General features: G+C 48.3%; 2 protein-coding genes across 3 annotated transcripts in view; one reads left to right on the forward strand and one right to left on the reverse strand.

Moving 5' to 3' along the window:
• LOC103724786 (rho GTPase-activating protein 27-like) overlaps positions 1–14,938 on the forward strand; it is a 23,870-nt gene extending 8,932 nt beyond the window's left edge. The window contains 8 exon segments of the mRNA XM_008821925.2: positions 12,662–13,045; positions 13,180–13,189; positions 13,356–13,538; positions 13,730–13,810; positions 13,884–13,967; positions 14,262–14,329; positions 14,547–14,583; positions 14,586–14,938. Of these exon segments, the coding sequence (XP_008820147.2) occupies positions 12,662–13,045; positions 13,180–13,189; positions 13,356–13,538; positions 13,730–13,810; positions 13,884–13,967; positions 14,262–14,329; positions 14,547–14,583; positions 14,586–14,660 (922 nt within the window). The 3' untranslated portion in view covers positions 14,661–14,938.
• The window catches only part of LOC103724775 (importin subunit beta-1-like), a 20,205-nt gene extending 1,672 nt beyond the window's left edge, over positions 1–18,533 (reverse strand). The window contains exons 1-3 of one of the 2 annotated variants that reach the window (XM_008821920.2): positions 18,214–18,533; positions 17,676–17,747; positions 15,565–15,706 (exon numbers count right to left, since the gene is read on the reverse strand). In XM_008821920.2, the coding sequence (XP_008820142.2) occupies positions 15,565–15,706; positions 17,676–17,747; positions 18,214–18,246 (247 nt within the window). In that variant the 5' untranslated portion in view covers positions 18,247–18,533. The remainder of the gene's footprint in view (positions 1–15,564; positions 15,707–17,675; positions 17,748–18,213) is intronic. The other variant, XM_029558079.1, reaches the window with a different exon arrangement.
• Between the last annotated feature and the right edge of the window lie 219 nt (positions 18,534–18,752).

An 18,752-nucleotide genomic window follows, 5' to 3' on the forward strand; every position in this document is an offset into this window, starting at 1 on the left:
ACTTTTCTTTTTGGTCTGTTTGTGCTTTTGCTGTGATGTTGGAGATAATTTCTTCTACCAGAACTTGATGTCACAAATTTGAATCTCACATGAATATCTTTGCCTTTGATAAGTATGACAATATATTTCAAGTTCTTCTTTAAACTTTTTACTTAACTCTCCTTAAGCATTTTCATTTTTAGTTCAAGTTGTAATTTCATTGGCTAGCCCTTCCATCCACTAATAATCTTGAATTAAAAAAAAAAAAACTGGCAAAGTATCTGCAGGGTTTTTTGATCTCTGTTTATTTTAGGTGTATGAGTGCTGCATGTATGTACGTGCTCCACATGTGCATGGTGCCCACAGAGCCCAGAAGAGAGCATCAGATCCCCTGGAACTAGAGTTAAGGATGATCATCATATACCACTTGGGTGCTGGGAACCCAGGTCCTCTGAAAGAACAGCAGAGCCATCTCTCCAGCCCCCAGAGTTTCTCCATACAAATGCAAACTAGTATAAAAAAGAATCGGTCAATTTGATTTTCTGTGACACAATGGAAGTCATAACCCTGTACACACTGTCATGTCTTTTTTATCGTTTGCCTTTAATAGCCAACTTCAGAGATACATAGGAAGGATTTTCCCCTTCCCTACAGTTACATGCTTTTCCAAATACCAACAATACTATAGAAAATAATCTTTTGTTCGTGGGCAGGTAAGTGCAGGAAAAATTCCAGAAGGACATCTGGTCAAAGGAGAGAGATGTGTATGGCCAAACTTTCATCCCTGAAGCAGTCTGCCCTCCCACCACCTCACATGAGCATGTCTGTTTTTGTTTTCTGCCAGCCTGATAGTGCTATTGTCCTAATGTGATGGGGATTTGCATCTCCCTTTCCATATATCTAAGAAGAGCTATAGTTTGTTTTGTTTTTTTTCTGTGATTAGGCTACTCACGTCTTTTGACCATTTTTCTGCTGCATTGTTGCTCTTGATTTCTAGGAGGTTTTCTAGATTAGAAACAATACCCTCTGCTGTTACATAAGGTGTAATCATCCCCTGCAAGTTTTCTTTTTCTTTACATTTATTTATTTATTTATTTATTTATTTATTTATTTTTGTGTGTGTGCGTATTGTGGTGCACATGTGGAGGGCAGAGAAAAACTTGTGGGAGTCAGTTATTTCCTTCTACTCCTGGGTTCCAGGGATCTAACTCAGGTCATCAGCCTTGGCAGCAAGTGCCTTTACGGAACTCACTATGTAGACCAGGCTGGCCTCGAACTCACAAAGATCCGCCTGCCTCTGCACTCCCTCTGCTGGGATTAAAGGCTTGCGCTACCTTGCCCAGCATCTGTGTTTTTACACAGTGCTTAGCTATGTTGCCCAAGCTGGTCTCAAACTCCTGGGCTCAAGCAACCCTCTTGCTTCAGCTTCCCGAGTAGCCGAGACTACGTATACATCAGCACACCCAACCAAGATTCTGCCTTTGCTAACAGTATTATTTTACCACACAGTTTTTTTCTTATTTAAAATTTTTTTTTTTGGGTCTTTTTGAGACAGGGTCTGCCTGTAGCCCCAGCTGTCCTGAACTTCACAAATTTGGGTGTCATCCCTGCCCATGCTGCCAAGGTGAGCACTTTATTTTTATTTTATATGTGTGAGTGTTTTGCCTGCATGTATGTAAGTGCCCCTGTGTATGCAATACCCACAGAGGTCAGAAGAGGGAGTCAGATCCCCTGAAACTGGAGTTACGGATGCTTGTTAGCCACTGTGTGGGTACTGGGAACCAAACCCCGGTCCTCTGCAAGAGCAGGTAGTGATCTTAACCACTAAGTCATCTCTCCAGCTCCTTATTTGGATTTTTAAAAACATTTATTGTTTATTTTGTGTGTATGATGGGAGCAGGGTGTTGAGGTCAGAGGACAACTTTGTGGAGTCAGTTCTCTTCTACATTTACCTGGGTTCTCGGGATCAAACTCAGATAATCAGGCCAGGATGGCAAGCACCTTTGCCCAGTGAGCTTTTCATTGACATCACAGTTGTATGTATGTGTGTCACAGTGTGGCATTTCAACACCTGCATAAAATATCTAATGATCACCAAGCATGGTGGCACACACCTTTAATCCCAGCACCCAGGAGGCAGAGGCAGGCGGATCTCTGTGAGTTCAAGGCCAGCCTGGTCTACATAGTGAGTTCCAGGACAGCTGGGGCTACAGGGAGACCCTGTCTCAAAAAGACCAAAAAAAAAAAAAAATCTAATGATCAACATCACTATCAATTGATCATTTCAGACATTTATTATTTCTTTGTGTTGGGACCATTCAAAATGTACTCTATGAGCTATTTTATCGTATTTATTTATTTATTTAGAGACAGGGTTTTACTATATAGCCCTGGCTGACCTTTAGCTCTTAGGGATTCACCAGTCTCTAACCCCCATCCAAGTGCACCACCATATCTGACCACTAGCTAATTTTTTAAGATTTTATTTACTCTGTGTGTGTGTGTGTGTGTGTGTGTGTGTGTGTGTGTGAGAGAGAGAGAGAGAGAGAGAGAGAGAGAGATTTTACAGGTCGGAGCTGCGAGGATTATAGGCAAATGTGAGCCACCAGATATAGGTACTAGGAACAAAACTTGGGGCTTCTGAAAAAACAGCAAGCACTCTTAACCATGGAGTTGTTTCTCCAGCATCTCTACTAACTAATTTTAAATATATAGTTAATTATATATAATTGCTTTCAGACATAGGTATCCTTCAGTTCTATAAATACAGGAAGTTATTCCTCCATCTAACTGACCACCTAGACCCACTAACCATTATTTCTTCATCATCCCTCCCCCACACCTTTCCCACGCTCTGGTAATCACCATTCTATATTGTTTCTTAAAGGTCAACACTTCAATGCCCATATATAAGAACAGGCAGTATTTGTTATCCTGTGCCTGATTTATTTCACTTAGCATAATGTCCTCCAGTTCCATTCACGTGGTCACAGATGATAGAATTTCACTCTCATGGCTGCATGGTATTCCACTGTGTGTATACACAATGCCTTCTTTATTCTTCCATTGGTGGACACCTAGGTTGATTCCACGTGTCGGCGCTTGCGATCATGGGACTGTCAATGTCTCTTCAATGTGCACTGACTTCAACTCCTTTGGATACATGTCCATGCTGGGGTTGGGGATACTATTTCTAGCTTTTTGAGGAACCCTCACACTGGTTTGCATGCTGTCTGTGCTACTTTACATTCCCTCCCATGCTATAGGGGAATTTCCCTTTTCCCATATCGCCCAAACACTTGGCACATTTATTTCTCTCTAGATTCTTTCTTTTAAATGTATGTATGTGTGCTTGCATGAGTTTATGTGCACCACATGCATGCATGTGCCTGCAGAAACCAAAAGAAGGCATTAGATCCCTAGGAACTGGAGTTACAGGTAGTTGTGAGCAGCCCAGTGTTGATATTAGGAACCAAACCTGGATCCCCTGTGAGAGCTCTACATGTTCTTAACCACTGAGCCATCTCTCCAGCCCCATTTGGTACAATTTTTCCTCTTTTAAATTTTCTTTTCATTCCAATTTTAATTTTTTAAAGTGTAGATATTAAACCCCATCTTACAGATTTTTTAAAACCAGCAGAGTATTGTGTAGCTCTACTTTGGAGACTACGGCTGGAGAATCACTTGAGTCCAAGAGACCGGCCTGAACAACCTAATAGGACTTTGTCTTGAATTTAAAAGAAAAAAAAGTTTTCTTAAATTTGATTTATGGGGGCTGGAGAGATGGATCAGTGGTTAAGAGCCCTGACTGCTCTTGCAGAGGACCCAGTTCAGGTCCCAACACCACATAAGGGCTAACAACTACCCATAACTCTAGTTCCGAGTGACCCAACACCCTCTTCCGGTCTCCATGGGCACTGTATACACCTGGTGCACCTACATGGAGGCAAAATACTCATATACATAAAATAAAAATAAATTAAGAATTTTTTTCATTTGTGTAAGTCCAGCATGATACACACTTGCAATCTCAGCACTTAGGACACTGAGGCAGGAGGATTGAAATTTGGAGGGCAGCCTGGACAACTTACCTAGACCCTGTTTCAAAATAAGAAATATAAAAGATCTGGAATATAGCTCAGTGGTAGAGTGCTTGCTTAGCATCCAAGAAGCCCAGAATTCAGTTGCCAGTGTCATAGAAAAATAAAATAAAATATACATAATCATCAAATGTATTGTCATTTATTTTGTGGCTTTTAGATTTTTGAGTCTTTGTTATAGACTCAGTTAAATTGTTACAAGTGGACTAAAACTTTATATATACACACAGTCCTGTATCACTTAACATGGAAATACATTCTGAGAAATGCATCATTAAGTGATTTCTTTGTCATGCGCACATCATAGATTGTACTCAGCCAAACCTAGATGGCACGGGGCCAGTCACTCAACGTGCTTCTGATGGACCTAGTAACCAGGTATGTGGGGCTGGCCCTGGCCATTGCACAGTAAAGTTTCTGTCATATATAGAAGTAAATACATAGTCATTCATCTGTCAAGAGCTATGGACTTTATATCCTATCTAGTTGCATGTGGGATAGTTTTATACAACTGGCAACTAAATAGGTTTGTTTACCCCAATGGTCCAACTACCATGGGACCATGAGTAATGCATACACTGTGTTGTCACCTCTCCATGGTGACCATGTTACTAGGTGATAAGAATGTTTCAGCTTCAAAACAATGAAGGAACATATCCAGCTCCATCTTAATCTTACTAGATCACTGTCTTAAGTGTGGTCTGTTGTTGACCAAAGCATCCCTCATATAGAGTATAACTGTATATGTGTGTGTTAAAACATTGGGTGGATACAGAGAGAGACTCAATCTCTGCTCTATAGAAGGAAGGGGCAGTAGGAGGAACCTACCATGTGACAGATTTGAGGCAAAGAACACAGTTCCTTCCTGCTGTCCCTCAACCCAACCTGGGTAGCAAAAGAGCAGTAGGCTGTGGCCCTCAGCAGTCCCTGAGCAAGTTACTAGCTGAGCCTTTGGTTAGGGCTCTCTCTCTTTCTTCCCACTCCTCTCTCTCTTGTTTGTTTTGTTTTGTGTTTTTTGAGACAGACTCTCACCGTAGCCTAGCTGACCTAGAACTTGCTATATAGATCTGCCTGCCTTTACCTCCCCAGTGCTGGGATTAAAGGTGGGTACCTTCATGCCCAGCCTTTTTAGAGTTTTACTTTTTAAATTTTTATGTGTAGTAATGTTTTACTTACATGTATGTATGTGTACCATGTGCATGCCTGGTCCCCAAGGAGTCTAGAAGAAAGCATCAGCTTCCCTAAAACTGTAGTTACAGATGGTTGTTAGCTGCCCTTAGGTGCTGGGAACCAAGCCAGGGTTTCTCTGCAAGAGCTGAGTCATCTTTCAAGCCCCTTTCTGTTTTATGAGTCCCTCAGTTTTGTTCTTTTTTGTTTGTTTGTTTGTTTGTTTTTGAGACATGGCCTCACTAAACAGCTGAGAGGCTGTATGGGCAAATGCCAGGCCACATTCAAACTCAGTTCTGTCTCAGCCTCCTAAGTGCTGGGATTATGGGCATGTACCATTCCATGCCCCTCAGCCCAGAGGACAAAATTTTCCTCTTGCACTATCTCATGCCCCTGCCCTTCCCAGGAAGATTTTGAAGGGAAGCCTGCAGGAAGGAGGTGGGGTAATGGACAGCTGGTCTGTGCTGGTGTCCCCGCCCCTCCCACTGTGTGCCTCTCAGAGGCATGAAGGTAGGCTTGAAGGAGGAGGACTCTGTGGGCAGCCACTGTGTCATCACCCCCACTTTATGGAGGAGGGGGAGCCACTTTAGCCTGAGAGCCAGCCTGTGCAACCAGAGCAGGCAAAGGAGTGCAAGCGTCTCGGTGCCAACTGTGGATTGTGTGCCGTGGGGTTTGGGCTTCTGAGGGAGCCATAGGTGCCAGAAGACAGCAAAACCTTTGAGGGCAGAGGAGTGCTCTCTGCCTTCTCCCCAGTGCCCTGAGGCCCAAATCTATGCCACACCTGCATCTAGCTGGGTGTCCCTTGCAACCTACAGGGGGATCCAGGAAAGGACAGCTGAGGGGACATGGGTAAGGATTTTTTAAAAAATTAAAAAGAGCTAGGGTCAGGGCAAGATGATCACTGAAACAGAACAACTGCAAACAAGCTGAGTAGCTGTGGAGGCAAAGCCCAGGATGGAAGCACCCTAGAGTGGGGCAGGGCAGGCAAGATGGTCCCCAAGGCCATCTTTGGGGAGAAGTGGGGAGGAGCAGCCACAGCTGCTGGGTCCATTAAGTGTGCCTGGGGTTGGAATGCACACCTGTATAAGGGGGTAGAGGGAGGAGAGGTTTGAGGGAGGGAGAAGTGACCCTCCCTTCTCTTAGTCCTCAGAGGAGGGTGGACAGATTTGTTCGTGGATATAGACACCTGTGGGAGTGAGTATATGTGGGTACCCAGGTGGAGGAGGGCAGGTGTGGCTTGGTGACCAAGTCTGGAGGAGACAGACACAGATGGTCAGATGGGAAGACAGTGGTGTGGTCACAATCCCTTCTGCTTTCATGACTGGCAGGGTCTAGACACCAGCTTCCCCACCACATCTGTCCAAACTCCTTCCTCTTCTGGAACTCCTCCCTCCCCAACCTTCTTCTTTTCCCTCATATTCTCCCTGGACTTTGGGAGAGTTGATTGTTGCTCACTGTCCTGTGTCGCCGAGGAGCTACTACCCCAGACTAGCTCAGACCAGAGCCCTCACCTCAGTGGCTCCTTCCACCTGTCTGTGTCCTATCGTCCACCCCACCTGTGACTTGCCTGTGAACATCTTGGTGTAGGCTGCTCCCAGCTGCATCTGGGGCTGGGATTTAGATCTTCGTTACCAGAGCACTGAGTCAAGTGGGACAGCCTGTGGAGTCAAAGGAACATGGAAACACCCCAAACTGCACCACTCCCCACCCCAGTCAGGTAGCCTCTGTTTCAGGCAGCACTTCCACGGCCCTGACAGGAAACCAGCCGCAGTCTCAGCCTCCCGCTATCTGCCATCTCGAAGCAACTTCTGGTTTCCCAGTTGCCCTGTGTCAGCCCTGTGGGGTTGTGGTCCTGGGCTCCACCCCTAACCTTCCCAGGCTCCATCCCAGCAGCTCAGAGGAGCCAGGATGGTGGAAATGATTGCCAAACTGACCAGGAGACAGAGCCAGGTGCTTCGGGTGCAGGTAGTGATGGAGGGATTGGGAGCCAGCTCAGCCTCTAATGGGGTGGCAGAGGGCCTTGTGGGCTCGGGGCACCAGCAGGCCTGCAGCCCACTCTGTTAGGAGATGGCTGCAGTGGGGTTCAGAACAGAGCATGTCAGGGAGGCCGAGGCCCTTCTCCTTCTTGCCCTCCACTTCTCGAAGGCCTTTCCTGTCTAAGGGGGCAGCAGAGCAATCTGAGATCCCAAGAGCTTGGGGCAGCAAGAGGCAGAGCTGCCACCTGCTGTGGGCAAGGGGATGGAATTGGAGGCAAGGGGCACACCACCATAAAGAAGTGGAGGGGAATGTGGGTGTGACAAAAGCCAAGATCCCTCTTTGCTCAGTCTTATGGCCTGAGGTTGGGCGGTTTCTTCCTCTTTCCCACTCAGTATCCCGTGTCTATAGGACACAACTGGGAGGTCTTGGTGCTGTTGCTCGGCTGTGGCTACATATGAATTTTAGGAGTGGAGGCCCCACCATCATCCCTTGAAAGCAGAGTAGAGGGCCTGGGCTTATCCAGCCCCCAAGAGCTTACCAGCAAAAGAAAGCTCCCTTTAGCTCAGCACTGTAAGGCTCTGTGGAAAGGTCCCGAGTTTAAAGGGACCTACAGTGTACTACAGCTAGGCAGCTGCAGCATTGCGGAGGGTGTGGACTCTGCCTGCTTGCCTCCATGAGGGGCCCTCCTTCCTCCCCAAACAGTGTCTCTGAAGCAACCCGTCCTCCTAATGTTTCCTGCCCCCACCCCCGTGATTCTGCATCTTCTCTCAAACTGGGGACCTAAATTTCTCTCTCCTAAATCTCCCCTATGCCTACTGGTGTGTGCTGTTAGCTCCAGTAGCCTGTCTGATACAAATCCCTCCTCCAAAAAGCCTAGCTCCACCACCCATGGACCCTTCCTACCCCTGCCTGGGAATAGGCAAGGCCACAGCCCAGGTGGGCCTGGCTGTGGTGGCAGAAAGCACATCTGCTCTCTCTCCTCATGGTCTCTGTCCTCTCCTCCCAGGGAATCTCCTGGACACTGCAGTTTAAAGCTTCATCCCCAGCAAGTTCTTCCTCACATTCTGTCTAGCGGTATAGTATGTTTGTTTGTTGCTGACATTTACCATAGAATTGACTCGTGTAGTAAAGCAGTGTTTGGGTGGATCTGCTATTTTCTTCGGGGTAGTGTCTCACCTGTTGGGGGACCAATGGCATCAACAACATCATCCTGTGTCATACAAGAAACACCTACCTTGGGGCTAGAGAGATGGCTCAGAGGGTAAAGCACTTGCTGTGCTGTTGGGGGACCCTGCTGCTAGGATTGTAGTCCTCCATGTTCAGATAGCTCTAAGGGGCTCGGCGGCCCTATATGGAAGGACTCCCTTTTTCAGCGGGGGGCCTCCTGCTCTCTGCCTGACTTACCTGGAAAGTGCCTCCAAGCACAGATGCCTGACCTTATTTGGAACATGACCTTTGGCATAGTTACCTGGAGTAAAAACTACCCCCAGGTTTTTTCTATATGATAATTAGGCATTGCCCCATAGTCAGATGATAGGATCCCACTACCACATGTAAATAAAGCATACTATGAGCACCTATCAGCTGAAGCACTATATTTTCCCTAACCCCCACTGAATAAATGGAGCTGTTTCACTGAATTTGCCTCCCCGGAAGGGCTTTCTTCATCAGTGCTCACTGGCCGCCCTGACCCCGTTCGTAGCTTCTGCTCCCTTTGTCCTTGTGGACTGGTGGCCAACGACCCATGAGGGGAGGGAGAGACCCCACACTGTGCAAGTGTGAGGACTCATGTAAAAGCCTGGTGGGCTTGGTGGCCTGCCTGTAATCCCAGTAAAGAGGCTGAGATGGGATTCCCTGAACAAGCTGGATACCTAGACTAGCCAAATCAGTGAGCTCTGGGTTCAACTGAGAAACCCTGCCTCAATATATAAGGTAGAGGGCAATTGAGGAAGATACCTGATGCCAACCTTGGATTTTCCCATGTACATGCACACATGTATACCACACACATACACATGGAAAGAAAAAATGAAAGAAGGAAGGAAGGAGTGAAGGAGGGAGGGAGAGAGGGAGGGAAGGAAGGAGAGAAAGATGGGCAGTGGATGGGTTGCTAACTGACCTCCAAAGCAGAATGCCATCAGACACTAACAAACCAATGAGAATTCCAACAGGTTAGATGTCCCTCCAGGGAGGCTGTGACCCAAAGCCCAGCAAGGAACAGGAGCAGAGTGGACAGGAAATGAAAGAAGGGAATCTAGGCTGAGGGGACACTCTGAGCAAAAGCTTAGAGACAGATAGGTGCCTTTTGTGTGGGAGGTGGCTGAGCAGCCCAGTGTGGCTGGAATATGGAATGCCACATAATGTCTGGGGTCAGGGAGAAAGAAGTGGGTGGAGGGAGGGAGGGAGAGAGGGAGTCTCCACCACACGTGAGCCTGGAAGGGTAAAGGAGAACTGATGAACTCAGCCCAGTACCTGCATTCCTGGGGACTGGCCACCCTGTCTAAAACTGCAGCCTCCCTTATCCCACCATGCCTTTGACTTCTGTTATTTTATTTTATTACTTTATTTATTATATTATTGTATGTGTGTTTATGTGTGCATGCACATGTATGCATGCTGTGATGCACATGTGGAAGTCAGAGGACAACTTGCAGGAGTCAGCTGTCTCTTTCCACAATGTGGGTCCTGGAGATGGGACTCAGATTGTCAAACTTGGCATCAAGTGCCTGTACCTGCTGAGCCGTCCCATGGCCCCTGCCTTTGCCTTCTTGCTGGACAGTGACCGTCTCTTACATCCTGCACATTTCACCTATCACGCCCCAACACTCTCCACCACATGCACACTTGAGGTCCATCCTGCTGCCCCAGCCTGCAGGGCGGGAGATGGAGACTCGAACTCCCAGGACCTGGAATGATGGGACAAGAGACACGAAGAATGACAGCACGACAAAGAACTCTGATCAAGCTGCCACGGGGATTCTTATACGGGCTGAAGTGGGAAGTTAGCTGGGGAAGGGGAAGGGAAGGTGTTGTCTCAACGGGTTAATGAATGTCCCTTAGGATGAGGGGACCTGGTGCCCTGAGTCTGGTTGCAGGCTAAGGAAATTGGTGGTTGCTCAGGCTTATCTTGAGTCATGGGAAAGGTTGCTTATCTTAGGGGGCAGGGAGGACTGATCAGCAAGTTCTCCAGAGGCTGCTTGCCCTGGGGGGCAGGGAGGGCTGCCAGGCAGCGTGGTCTCCCACATCCTGCCAGGCAGGGACTTGTGTCCATTTGTTTTCTGCTGCATTCCTTAGCACCTGGCACGGTGTCTGGCTAAGAACAGAGCAGATGAATCCTCATAGGATGAATGAGTGGTTTTATTTTCAGATTTATTTATTTGGGGGCTGGAGTATGAGTATTTTGCCTGAATGTATATAAGTGCACCATGTGTTTGCAATGCCCACAGAGACCAGAAGAGGATGTTGAATCTCCTGGAACTGCAGTTACACAGACGGTTGTGAGCCATCATTTGGGTGCTGGGAACCAAACTGGGGTCCTTTGCAAGAACAGCCAGTGCTCTTAATCCCTGAGCCATCTCTCTAGCCCTGAATGTTTTTTATGTTCCTGTCTGGACCCAGGGAGAAGCCACTTTGAGCGAGATGTGCTTCCCCTTGCAGGAGTGTCTCAGTCAACAGAAGAACTTTTGTGATTTTATTTATTTTATTACATTTATTTTGTGTGTGTGTATGTATATGGTGTGTGTGTACTGCAACACACATGTGGAGGTCAGAGAGCAACCTGTGGGAGTCATTCCCTCCCTCTACCATGTGGATCCTAGGGAACAAACTCAGGTCATCAGACTTGCCTACTGTATATGAGGCCTGGGGTTCAATGCCTAGAACCTCCAAAAAACAAAAGCAAAACAAACATAAACTCTGTAATGACACTGCCCAGTTTAGTCCTATGCTAGCATTTTATTTTGTCTCTTTTGAGACAGGGTCTTATGTACCCCAAGTTGGCCTCAAACTCAATATGTAACCAAGGATGGTCTTGAACTTCTGATCCTCTGGCCTACACCTCTTGAGTGCTAGGATTACAGGCACAAGCCACCACACCTGCTTCTAAGTGCTAGGGATCAAATCTTGGACTTCCTGCATGCTAGGTGAGCACTTGGCCTAGTTACATCCCCAGTCCACCCATATTAGCATTTTGGATGGTTTCCAAAACCACAAAATTGGAATTATACTAAATCTACCATTTTGAGATGTGCTGTTTGAAATCAGAATTATACTAAATCTACCATTTTGAGATGTGCTGTTTGCTGTGGGCATTATGTGTTCTTAGAAAACTATTAACCCGCTGGGCATGGTGGTGCACGCCTTTGATCCCAGCACTTGGGAGGCAGAGGCAGGCGGATCTTTGTGAGTTCCAGGACAGCTGGGGCTACAGGGAGTCCCTGTTTCAAAAAGAACAAAAAAAAAAAGAAAAAGAAAGAAAGGAAGGAAGGAAGGAAGGAAGGAAGGAAGGAAGGAAGGAAAACTATTAACCCAGCCAGGTGTGGTGGCGTACCCCTTTAGTCCCAGCACTCATGAGGCAGAGGCAGTGTGTATTGGTGTGGTGGGCACACTGGAGGAATCTGAAGAGGTCAGCTGGAGGAATCTGAGGAGAGGTCAGCTGGGTGAAGATGGACCCAAGCAGGCTAAGAATGAGCCAGGCCTGCAGGAGTTCCAGCAGAGAGGGGTGGGGACCTATAACAATACAGTGTTACTGAAGTTTAAAGTTCAAGGCCAGGGGCAAGGAGTGGCAGAAAATAAGGCCTAAGCCCAGGCAGGTGATAGGTGGCCTCAGTTGGGCTGAGGACTGAGACTTTGCCCCCAGCCAGCAGGGAGGCAGAAAGAGTGACCAACCAGATGAACCCCTAGATACCCCAGACCTTTGGTGTATCCTTTGGTGACTCCTTTCATTGACCTTTCATTCTCCAGCCCATCTGGCTATCCTCTTTCCCTTCTAGTAGAACTGATTCTTAGATCTGAAAACCAGCCTCAGTCAGAGGCAATTCAAATCCCAGCCTCAGAACTTTCTAGAATGGTGGGAGCCCTCAGTGGGACAGTGGAAAGAGGAATGCAGAGGACTCTGAATGGGTCTCCCACCATTACTTCATTCCTGCCAACATTTCACTTGCCTCTGTAAGTGCAGTCATGAGAACCAAGTTATTATTAATACAGTTAACATACAGACCTACCCATGTGCTGCACTTAGGCTTCACAAAGCACTTTTCAAGAACATTTCCTTGTTTTAACAATTTCACGAATGAGTAGGGCAGACGTTTTCCCCCCAGGCAAACTGAGTCAGAGAGGTAGTAGGACTGCTAAACGTTGCCCAGGTTGCAGATAGCAGCCCCACTATGTGTGGCCCTGGAGTTGCCCCTACAGTTGCCTCCTTCCCCTCCAGTAGGTAGACGATCCCGAATAGAAAGGCAGCCTCTAGCCACGTCGCCGGGCTCTACTGCAACCCCTGGCCTCAGCCCGGTGTGGGAGGCCCACCCCAACGTGGGCACTGGGCGCCCCTACTACTACAACCCCAGCACGGGTGTGACCACCTGGGAGTCGCCCTTCGAGTCAGCTGAGGGTGCCACCAGCCCGGCCACTTCCCGGGCCTCTGTGGGCTGCGGGGGGAGCCTGGATACAGAGTGGGGCCAGTACTGGGATGAGGAGAGCCGCAGGGTCTTCTTCTACAACCCGCTGATGGGCGAGACAGCTTGGGAGGACGAGTCGGAGGAGCCAGAGCACCAGGACGAGCTGGAGATGCAACCCAGCCTGAGCCCAGCAGCCCCAGGCAGAGGGTGAGGGCCTGGACCACTTCTGAGCATCTCTGACCCAGCTTCCTGTACAGGGACCAGAGAGCGAGGGGCGGGGAAATGTGGGCAGGGACACCTCTGAGCGTCTCTCACCCCTCTTCCCCCTTCTTGCTTCTTAGGGACCAGAGAGTAGAGGCAGGGCCAGGTGAGCAGAGCTGCTTGTGGGGGCCTCTACCTCCCTTTCCTGTCCTTGGCCCCAAAGGAACAGAGTCATAGGTGGGTCTGATGCTAAGTTGGGAAGGCAGGGGCAGTACTGGTACTGAGAACCTCTGTCTCCATCTTCTGGTCCCCACAGCCCCCAGCTCCTGAAACAGACTACCCTGAACTGCTGACCAGTTACCCAAAAGAGGACTGTTCCCCTGTGGGCTCCTTCAATGATCCTGACCCCACCTCTCCCTTGGAGACACCCCCTGGCTGGTCCTGTGAGATTGGTCCAGACAAGGAAATGTTCTACACCAACCAGTTCACTCAAGAGCAAGTAAGGCACCACTGGTGGATGGATCTAGACAGCCTCTGCATCCCTCCCTCCCTCCCCCAATTCTCCTCACTAGGGTCTGCCCTTAAAGACTAATCGCAGACCGCATACCAGTTCAGCACAGTCTCATGCCCCAGCCCCTGGTGCCATCCTGGATCCTGAGCTAGGGGCCCTGATCATCCCTGTATCCACAGTGGGTGAGGTCGGAGGACCAGCATGGGAAGCCATATTTCTACAAGCCAGAGGACTCCTCTGTTGGGTGGGGGTTGCCCCAGGTAACCAACTGGGGAAGGGAGAGAGCTGGGGAGAGGAGAGGGGGATGATAGATGACATTGTCTTTCTCCCCAGGTCCCGATCCCTGCTCCTCGAAGCATTCGGAAATCCAGCCAGGACAGTGACACTCCAGCCCAGGCTAGCCCTCCAGAGGAGAGGGTAGGAAAGGGGCATGGAGGTCCTGGGGGCAGGAACAGATGAAACATATTCCTGTCTTCCCATCAAGTCCCATAGTAGAGAACATGGAAACTCAGGAGCAATCGCCCTATATTTGTTCCTGCGGCAACATCATCCCCATCCTGAGCACCAGCAATGAGGTGGCTGGGCGGGTAACAAGGCTCAGTGAGCCCCAGGCCCAACCAAAGGGGAGCTGCCAGCTGAGGGGAAGCTAGCCTCTGATTCTTGTAGCTCACCCCCTCATTACTGTCCCTTCCCAACCCCCTTCTCTTTTAGATCAAGACCCTGGACAAGGCAGGAGTGCTCCATCGCACCAAGACAGTGGACAAGGGGAAGAGGCTTTGGTGAGGACTATCCACCCTCAGACCAGGACAGGGTGGGCCTTGATAGCCAAGTTCACCAAGTACCAGGCCTTGTCTGATAGAGGGGGGATTCCTGCCCACCAAAGCCAGTGCCCCAGGCTGTGTGCTTAAACTCTGTGTCCTACATTTGTGAGGGGGTGTCCTCCACCCTAGGAACAAATCTAAGCCCCACCCACTCCTACTTCCCCTCCTCACTCAGGAAGAAGCACTGGAGTGCCTCCTGGACTGTGCTGGAGTGGGGGGTGTCCTGACCTTCTTCAAGGACTCAAAGACCTCAGCTGCAGGCGGCCTGGTGAGACCTGTCCCTGAGTAGGGGACACCTGCTTTTTATTAGGTCTGATTTGGGAAAGGCCAATCTGAGAGAGGGGTGGGTACCCAAGTGCTAAGGAGCTGGGCACTGGTAAGGAGGGGCAATGATGACAGATTCTCTCCTATATAAATTCCTTCAGCCATTTTGGGGCTGGAAAGCAGTCCTTGGGGGTAGACAGCTCCAACCAGGAGGGGAGGGAGGTTGGGACATGGCATGTCTGCTCACAGGATGGGGCTAGGCTCCTTCCTTCCCTTCTGGAGTAGGCAGGCAGCAGTAGACCAGCTGACCAGCAAGCTGCAGGACCAAGAAGTACTAGGATCTCCTCTTCCCCAGGGACCTCAACCTATCCTTAGAGCCATAGGAGCCTGGTGTGTCAGAGTTCTTGCTACATAGGCTCTTTATGACAGAATAAGTCTGGTTCTCAAATAATGGCCTTATTAACACCGTCAGGTTACACCTGACAAGACACTCCCAATTTCTAAAGTGCTTTTTAATATGTTTTCAATGTCCTTAAAAGAGTCCGAAGTCAGATAAGGCTTCCCCAAAGCAATTTTGTAGTCGGGGTCGTCAGACCACAATCAAAAAGATAAATTAATTCCTAGAACTCACTTAATATCAAGTTCAAAGTAATATAGTCCAGACCAGAAAATACCAAGCGCCAGGAAAGACTCTTCTGTTTCCTCCTCCCCTCAACAGGGAAGAAAAGAACCTGATGAACCTTAAATAGGTAATAATTTCCCTTGAGAAAACTGCCAAGCTGATGGTGTTAACCAGCTGGCCATTACTTTAATGAGGGTGGCAAGGAAGGCAGTTATACAGCTTACACTTCAACTGATTCATGCCCCAGTAAAAGGATAGTCTTTCCAGCATTCTAAAATAGGCTCCCTGTCCTCTGCTGCTCACCCACCTTCCACCAGTGTGCTAACTGCCATCAGGGCATCTTGCACTCCTCCAGACCCAGCTGTGCTTTGGAACATCCGTAACAGGGAGGTCATGACCACATCAGAGATCTGCAAAGCATCTTGATGTTGCACTTTCCGAAGAACATTCTATGTAATGAACAAGAATCTGTTAATTCCAAACCCTCCCATCTGAACACCAGGCCTTTACTTTGGGAGGGGAGGGAGGGGGAAATCAATTAAGTCCTTTTTGTTCTTTTTTCTTTTCTCTCTTTTTTTTTGAGACAGGGTCTCCCTGTAGCCCCAGCTGGCCTGGAACTCACTATGTAGACCAGGCTGGTCTTGAACTCACAGAAATCTGCCTGCCTCTGCTTCGGAGGGCTGGGAGCAAAATTATGCGCCACCATGCCCAACCTGATTCTTTTTTTTTTTTTTTGGTCTTTTTGAGACAGGGTCTCCCAGTAGTCCCAGCTAACCTGAACTCACTATGTAGACCAGGCTGGCCTTGAACTCACAACGATCTGCCTGCCTCTGCCTCCCAAGTGCGTGCACCACCATGCCTGGCCTGATTCTTTTTTTCATTAACATTTGCAAAGATCAAACATATTTATCCCTGAAGAACTTGGACACAGCCAATCATCTGCAAACAAACATTCATTTTAACAATCTCTTCTGTTTCTCCATCTACCCAAACCACAGAATAATCCTCCATGATGCAAAACAAACAAACAAACACTCCTTTGGCTTTCACCCATGCCCACCTGACAAGCCCATCAGCCTGCTCTATACTCTAGTCCTACTTGAGTGACAAGCATTTCAGCTTGCAAGGAATTGTTTTAGGAATTCTCACACAAAAAGTACCTCTACCTACAGTCTAAACTTGAGGTTAAGATTAAAAAAGGACCAGGCGTGGTGGCAAACTTCTTTAGTCCCAGCAGAGGCAGGCAGATCTCTGTGAGACTACAGGGAGACCCCATCTCAAAAAGATCCTCCCCCCAAAAAACCCAAAACCCCAAACCTTAAGAAAATTAAAAGTGAGTTCATAGGTAAGATGATCTAGTTAAGTATCGTTGAATACTACAATCCAATAGCCACATAAGCTTCAGGTAAGTTCCAGATTTTTCCTTTTGTTCCCCAATACAAAAAGCATTAATAGCTCCTTGCCATTTCCGAAGCAGATAATGACATTTTATTATAATTTTCCTAGTCCCTCCTTGAAAAAGACTGTTCTGAATAAAAAGCACAATAAAATGTGAGAAGTATATTTCAAAAGATGATGGTACGAGTTCAAGCCATTTGGGAGGGCATGCAGGGACTGAACCCAAGGGCCTTGTACATACTAGGCAAGCACTTGTCTACTGAGTGATATAACTCTGGCCCTCAAAGCTATATGTTTTATTAAAAACTAATTTGTACTTTATGTGTCGGAGTGTTTTTCCTCCATGTCTGTACATGTATGTGTGTGTATATGTATGCAATGCCCATGGAGACCAGAAGAGGGTATCAGTTACCCTGGAACTGGAGTTAAGGACAGTTGTGAGCCACCATGGAGGTGCTGGAAACTCAGGTCCTCTAGAAGAGCAAACACCCTTCACTGCTGAGCCATTTCTCCCCTAGCCTCTCAGGGTTATACTTTTCATTAAGTGAACCACAATTGGGAACCTAATTTGACTGAGTTAGGCTTGAACCACTTTACAAAAACCAATAGCAAAAGCTGCTGACACAAGGAGAGTACAACTCAAAGGACCCATTATACTGAAGCCCTTCCATCCCTACAGAAAACAAGTTAGATCTTGCTAGAAAGACATGAAAAATGAGAAATTTTTCCAACGAGTGACAGATCAAAGCCTTCTGAGAACAGTTTCTGGTCAGAATCACCACACTATTTCAGAGCTGTGTACACATGAACCTGTCATACTAATAGAATAGATCTCTTCCTTGGAGCTACCAAGAAGTAAAGAGGCACTCCTTTAATCCCAGCACTCAGGAGGCAGAGGCAGGCGGATCTCTGAGTTGAGTTCGAGGCCAACCTGGTCTACATAGTGAATTCCAGGCCAGCTGGGGCTACAGGGAGAGCCTGTCTCAAAAAAACAGAAAAATTAAGAAGGCACCATCATACCTGAAGAGTTGCACAAAGTAAGGACTGAAGGTCACGGAACTGGATCCTATCCGACGTGCTCTGGATATGTGGCTACAAGGAAAAGAAATCATGTCTTAATGAAATCCTTCCATTCTTTACACTTTATTAACTTATTTCTATGTGTGGGTGTGTCCAGTACATAAGCACAGTGCCCATAGAGCTCAGAAGAGAGTATCAGATGTGCTAGAGCTGGAGTGACAGGTAGTTTATGAGGCACTCGATGTACTAGACCCAAACTCTGTTCCTCCGAAAAAGCAGTACTTGTTCTTAATCAATGAGCCACCTCTTCAGCCCCCAATTTCCACTTTTGTTCAATTACCAGTAATATTAGGTAATCCTTACTAACATGAATGCAGTGAATAGCATAAGACCAGAAAACAGAGACAAACAGTGCAAATGTTACGTTGCAATGGTTTTTGTGTGGCACCTGACTCGAGAGCCTTGTCTAAAGTTGCAATGTTCATGTATAAGTCAAAAGGGCTGTCCTTCCCCAAGCCAGGATATTCCCAAGTCTCACCTCCATCTGAAGCACCTGCTGCAGTCGTTCCATAATGACCAGATTGGCTGGGTTCCCCGATTGCTGGGAGGTTGGCGTTGAACGGCCGGACGCATTCGCCCTCCGGTTTCAAGGCCCGGGTTAGCTAGGCGGGCAGCTGATTGGTCGGGGGACGGGACTTTCGGGTAGAGCAGGTAAGATCGGGCCTCTGATTGGACTGGCCTCGGTAAAGGCCTCTGCGTTCAAACCGGCTGTGTGCAGCGGGGAGGGTGGGCGGAATGTATGGCTCGCAGGGCGCGGGATTGGTTGGGACCCTGGACGTTGATAGGACCGGGCGCCCGGAGAACTGGAGAGAGGAGTCGGGGTCGCGGCGCGCTAAGGGGTCTGCCCAGGCGCTTCTTGTGTCTGGCGCGGGGCACGAGGGGACACCTCCGGGAAGGGGAGGAACTGCGTGCGAGCCGCTCGCGGTGGTTCCCGAAAGCGCGGTCACTCGCTGCGACTTAAGAGTGAGGGTTTCGCGGGCCGGAGAGGGGATGGCGAGGTGGGACCGTGAAGAGTCC

This window comes from Nannospalax galili, unplaced genomic scaffold (genome assembly GCF_000622305.1).
Source record: "Nannospalax galili isolate Female #2095 unplaced genomic scaffold, S.galili_v1.0 scaffold1128, whole genome shotgun sequence".
Classification (NCBI taxonomy): domain Eukaryota; kingdom Metazoa; phylum Chordata; class Mammalia; order Rodentia; family Spalacidae; genus Nannospalax; species Nannospalax galili.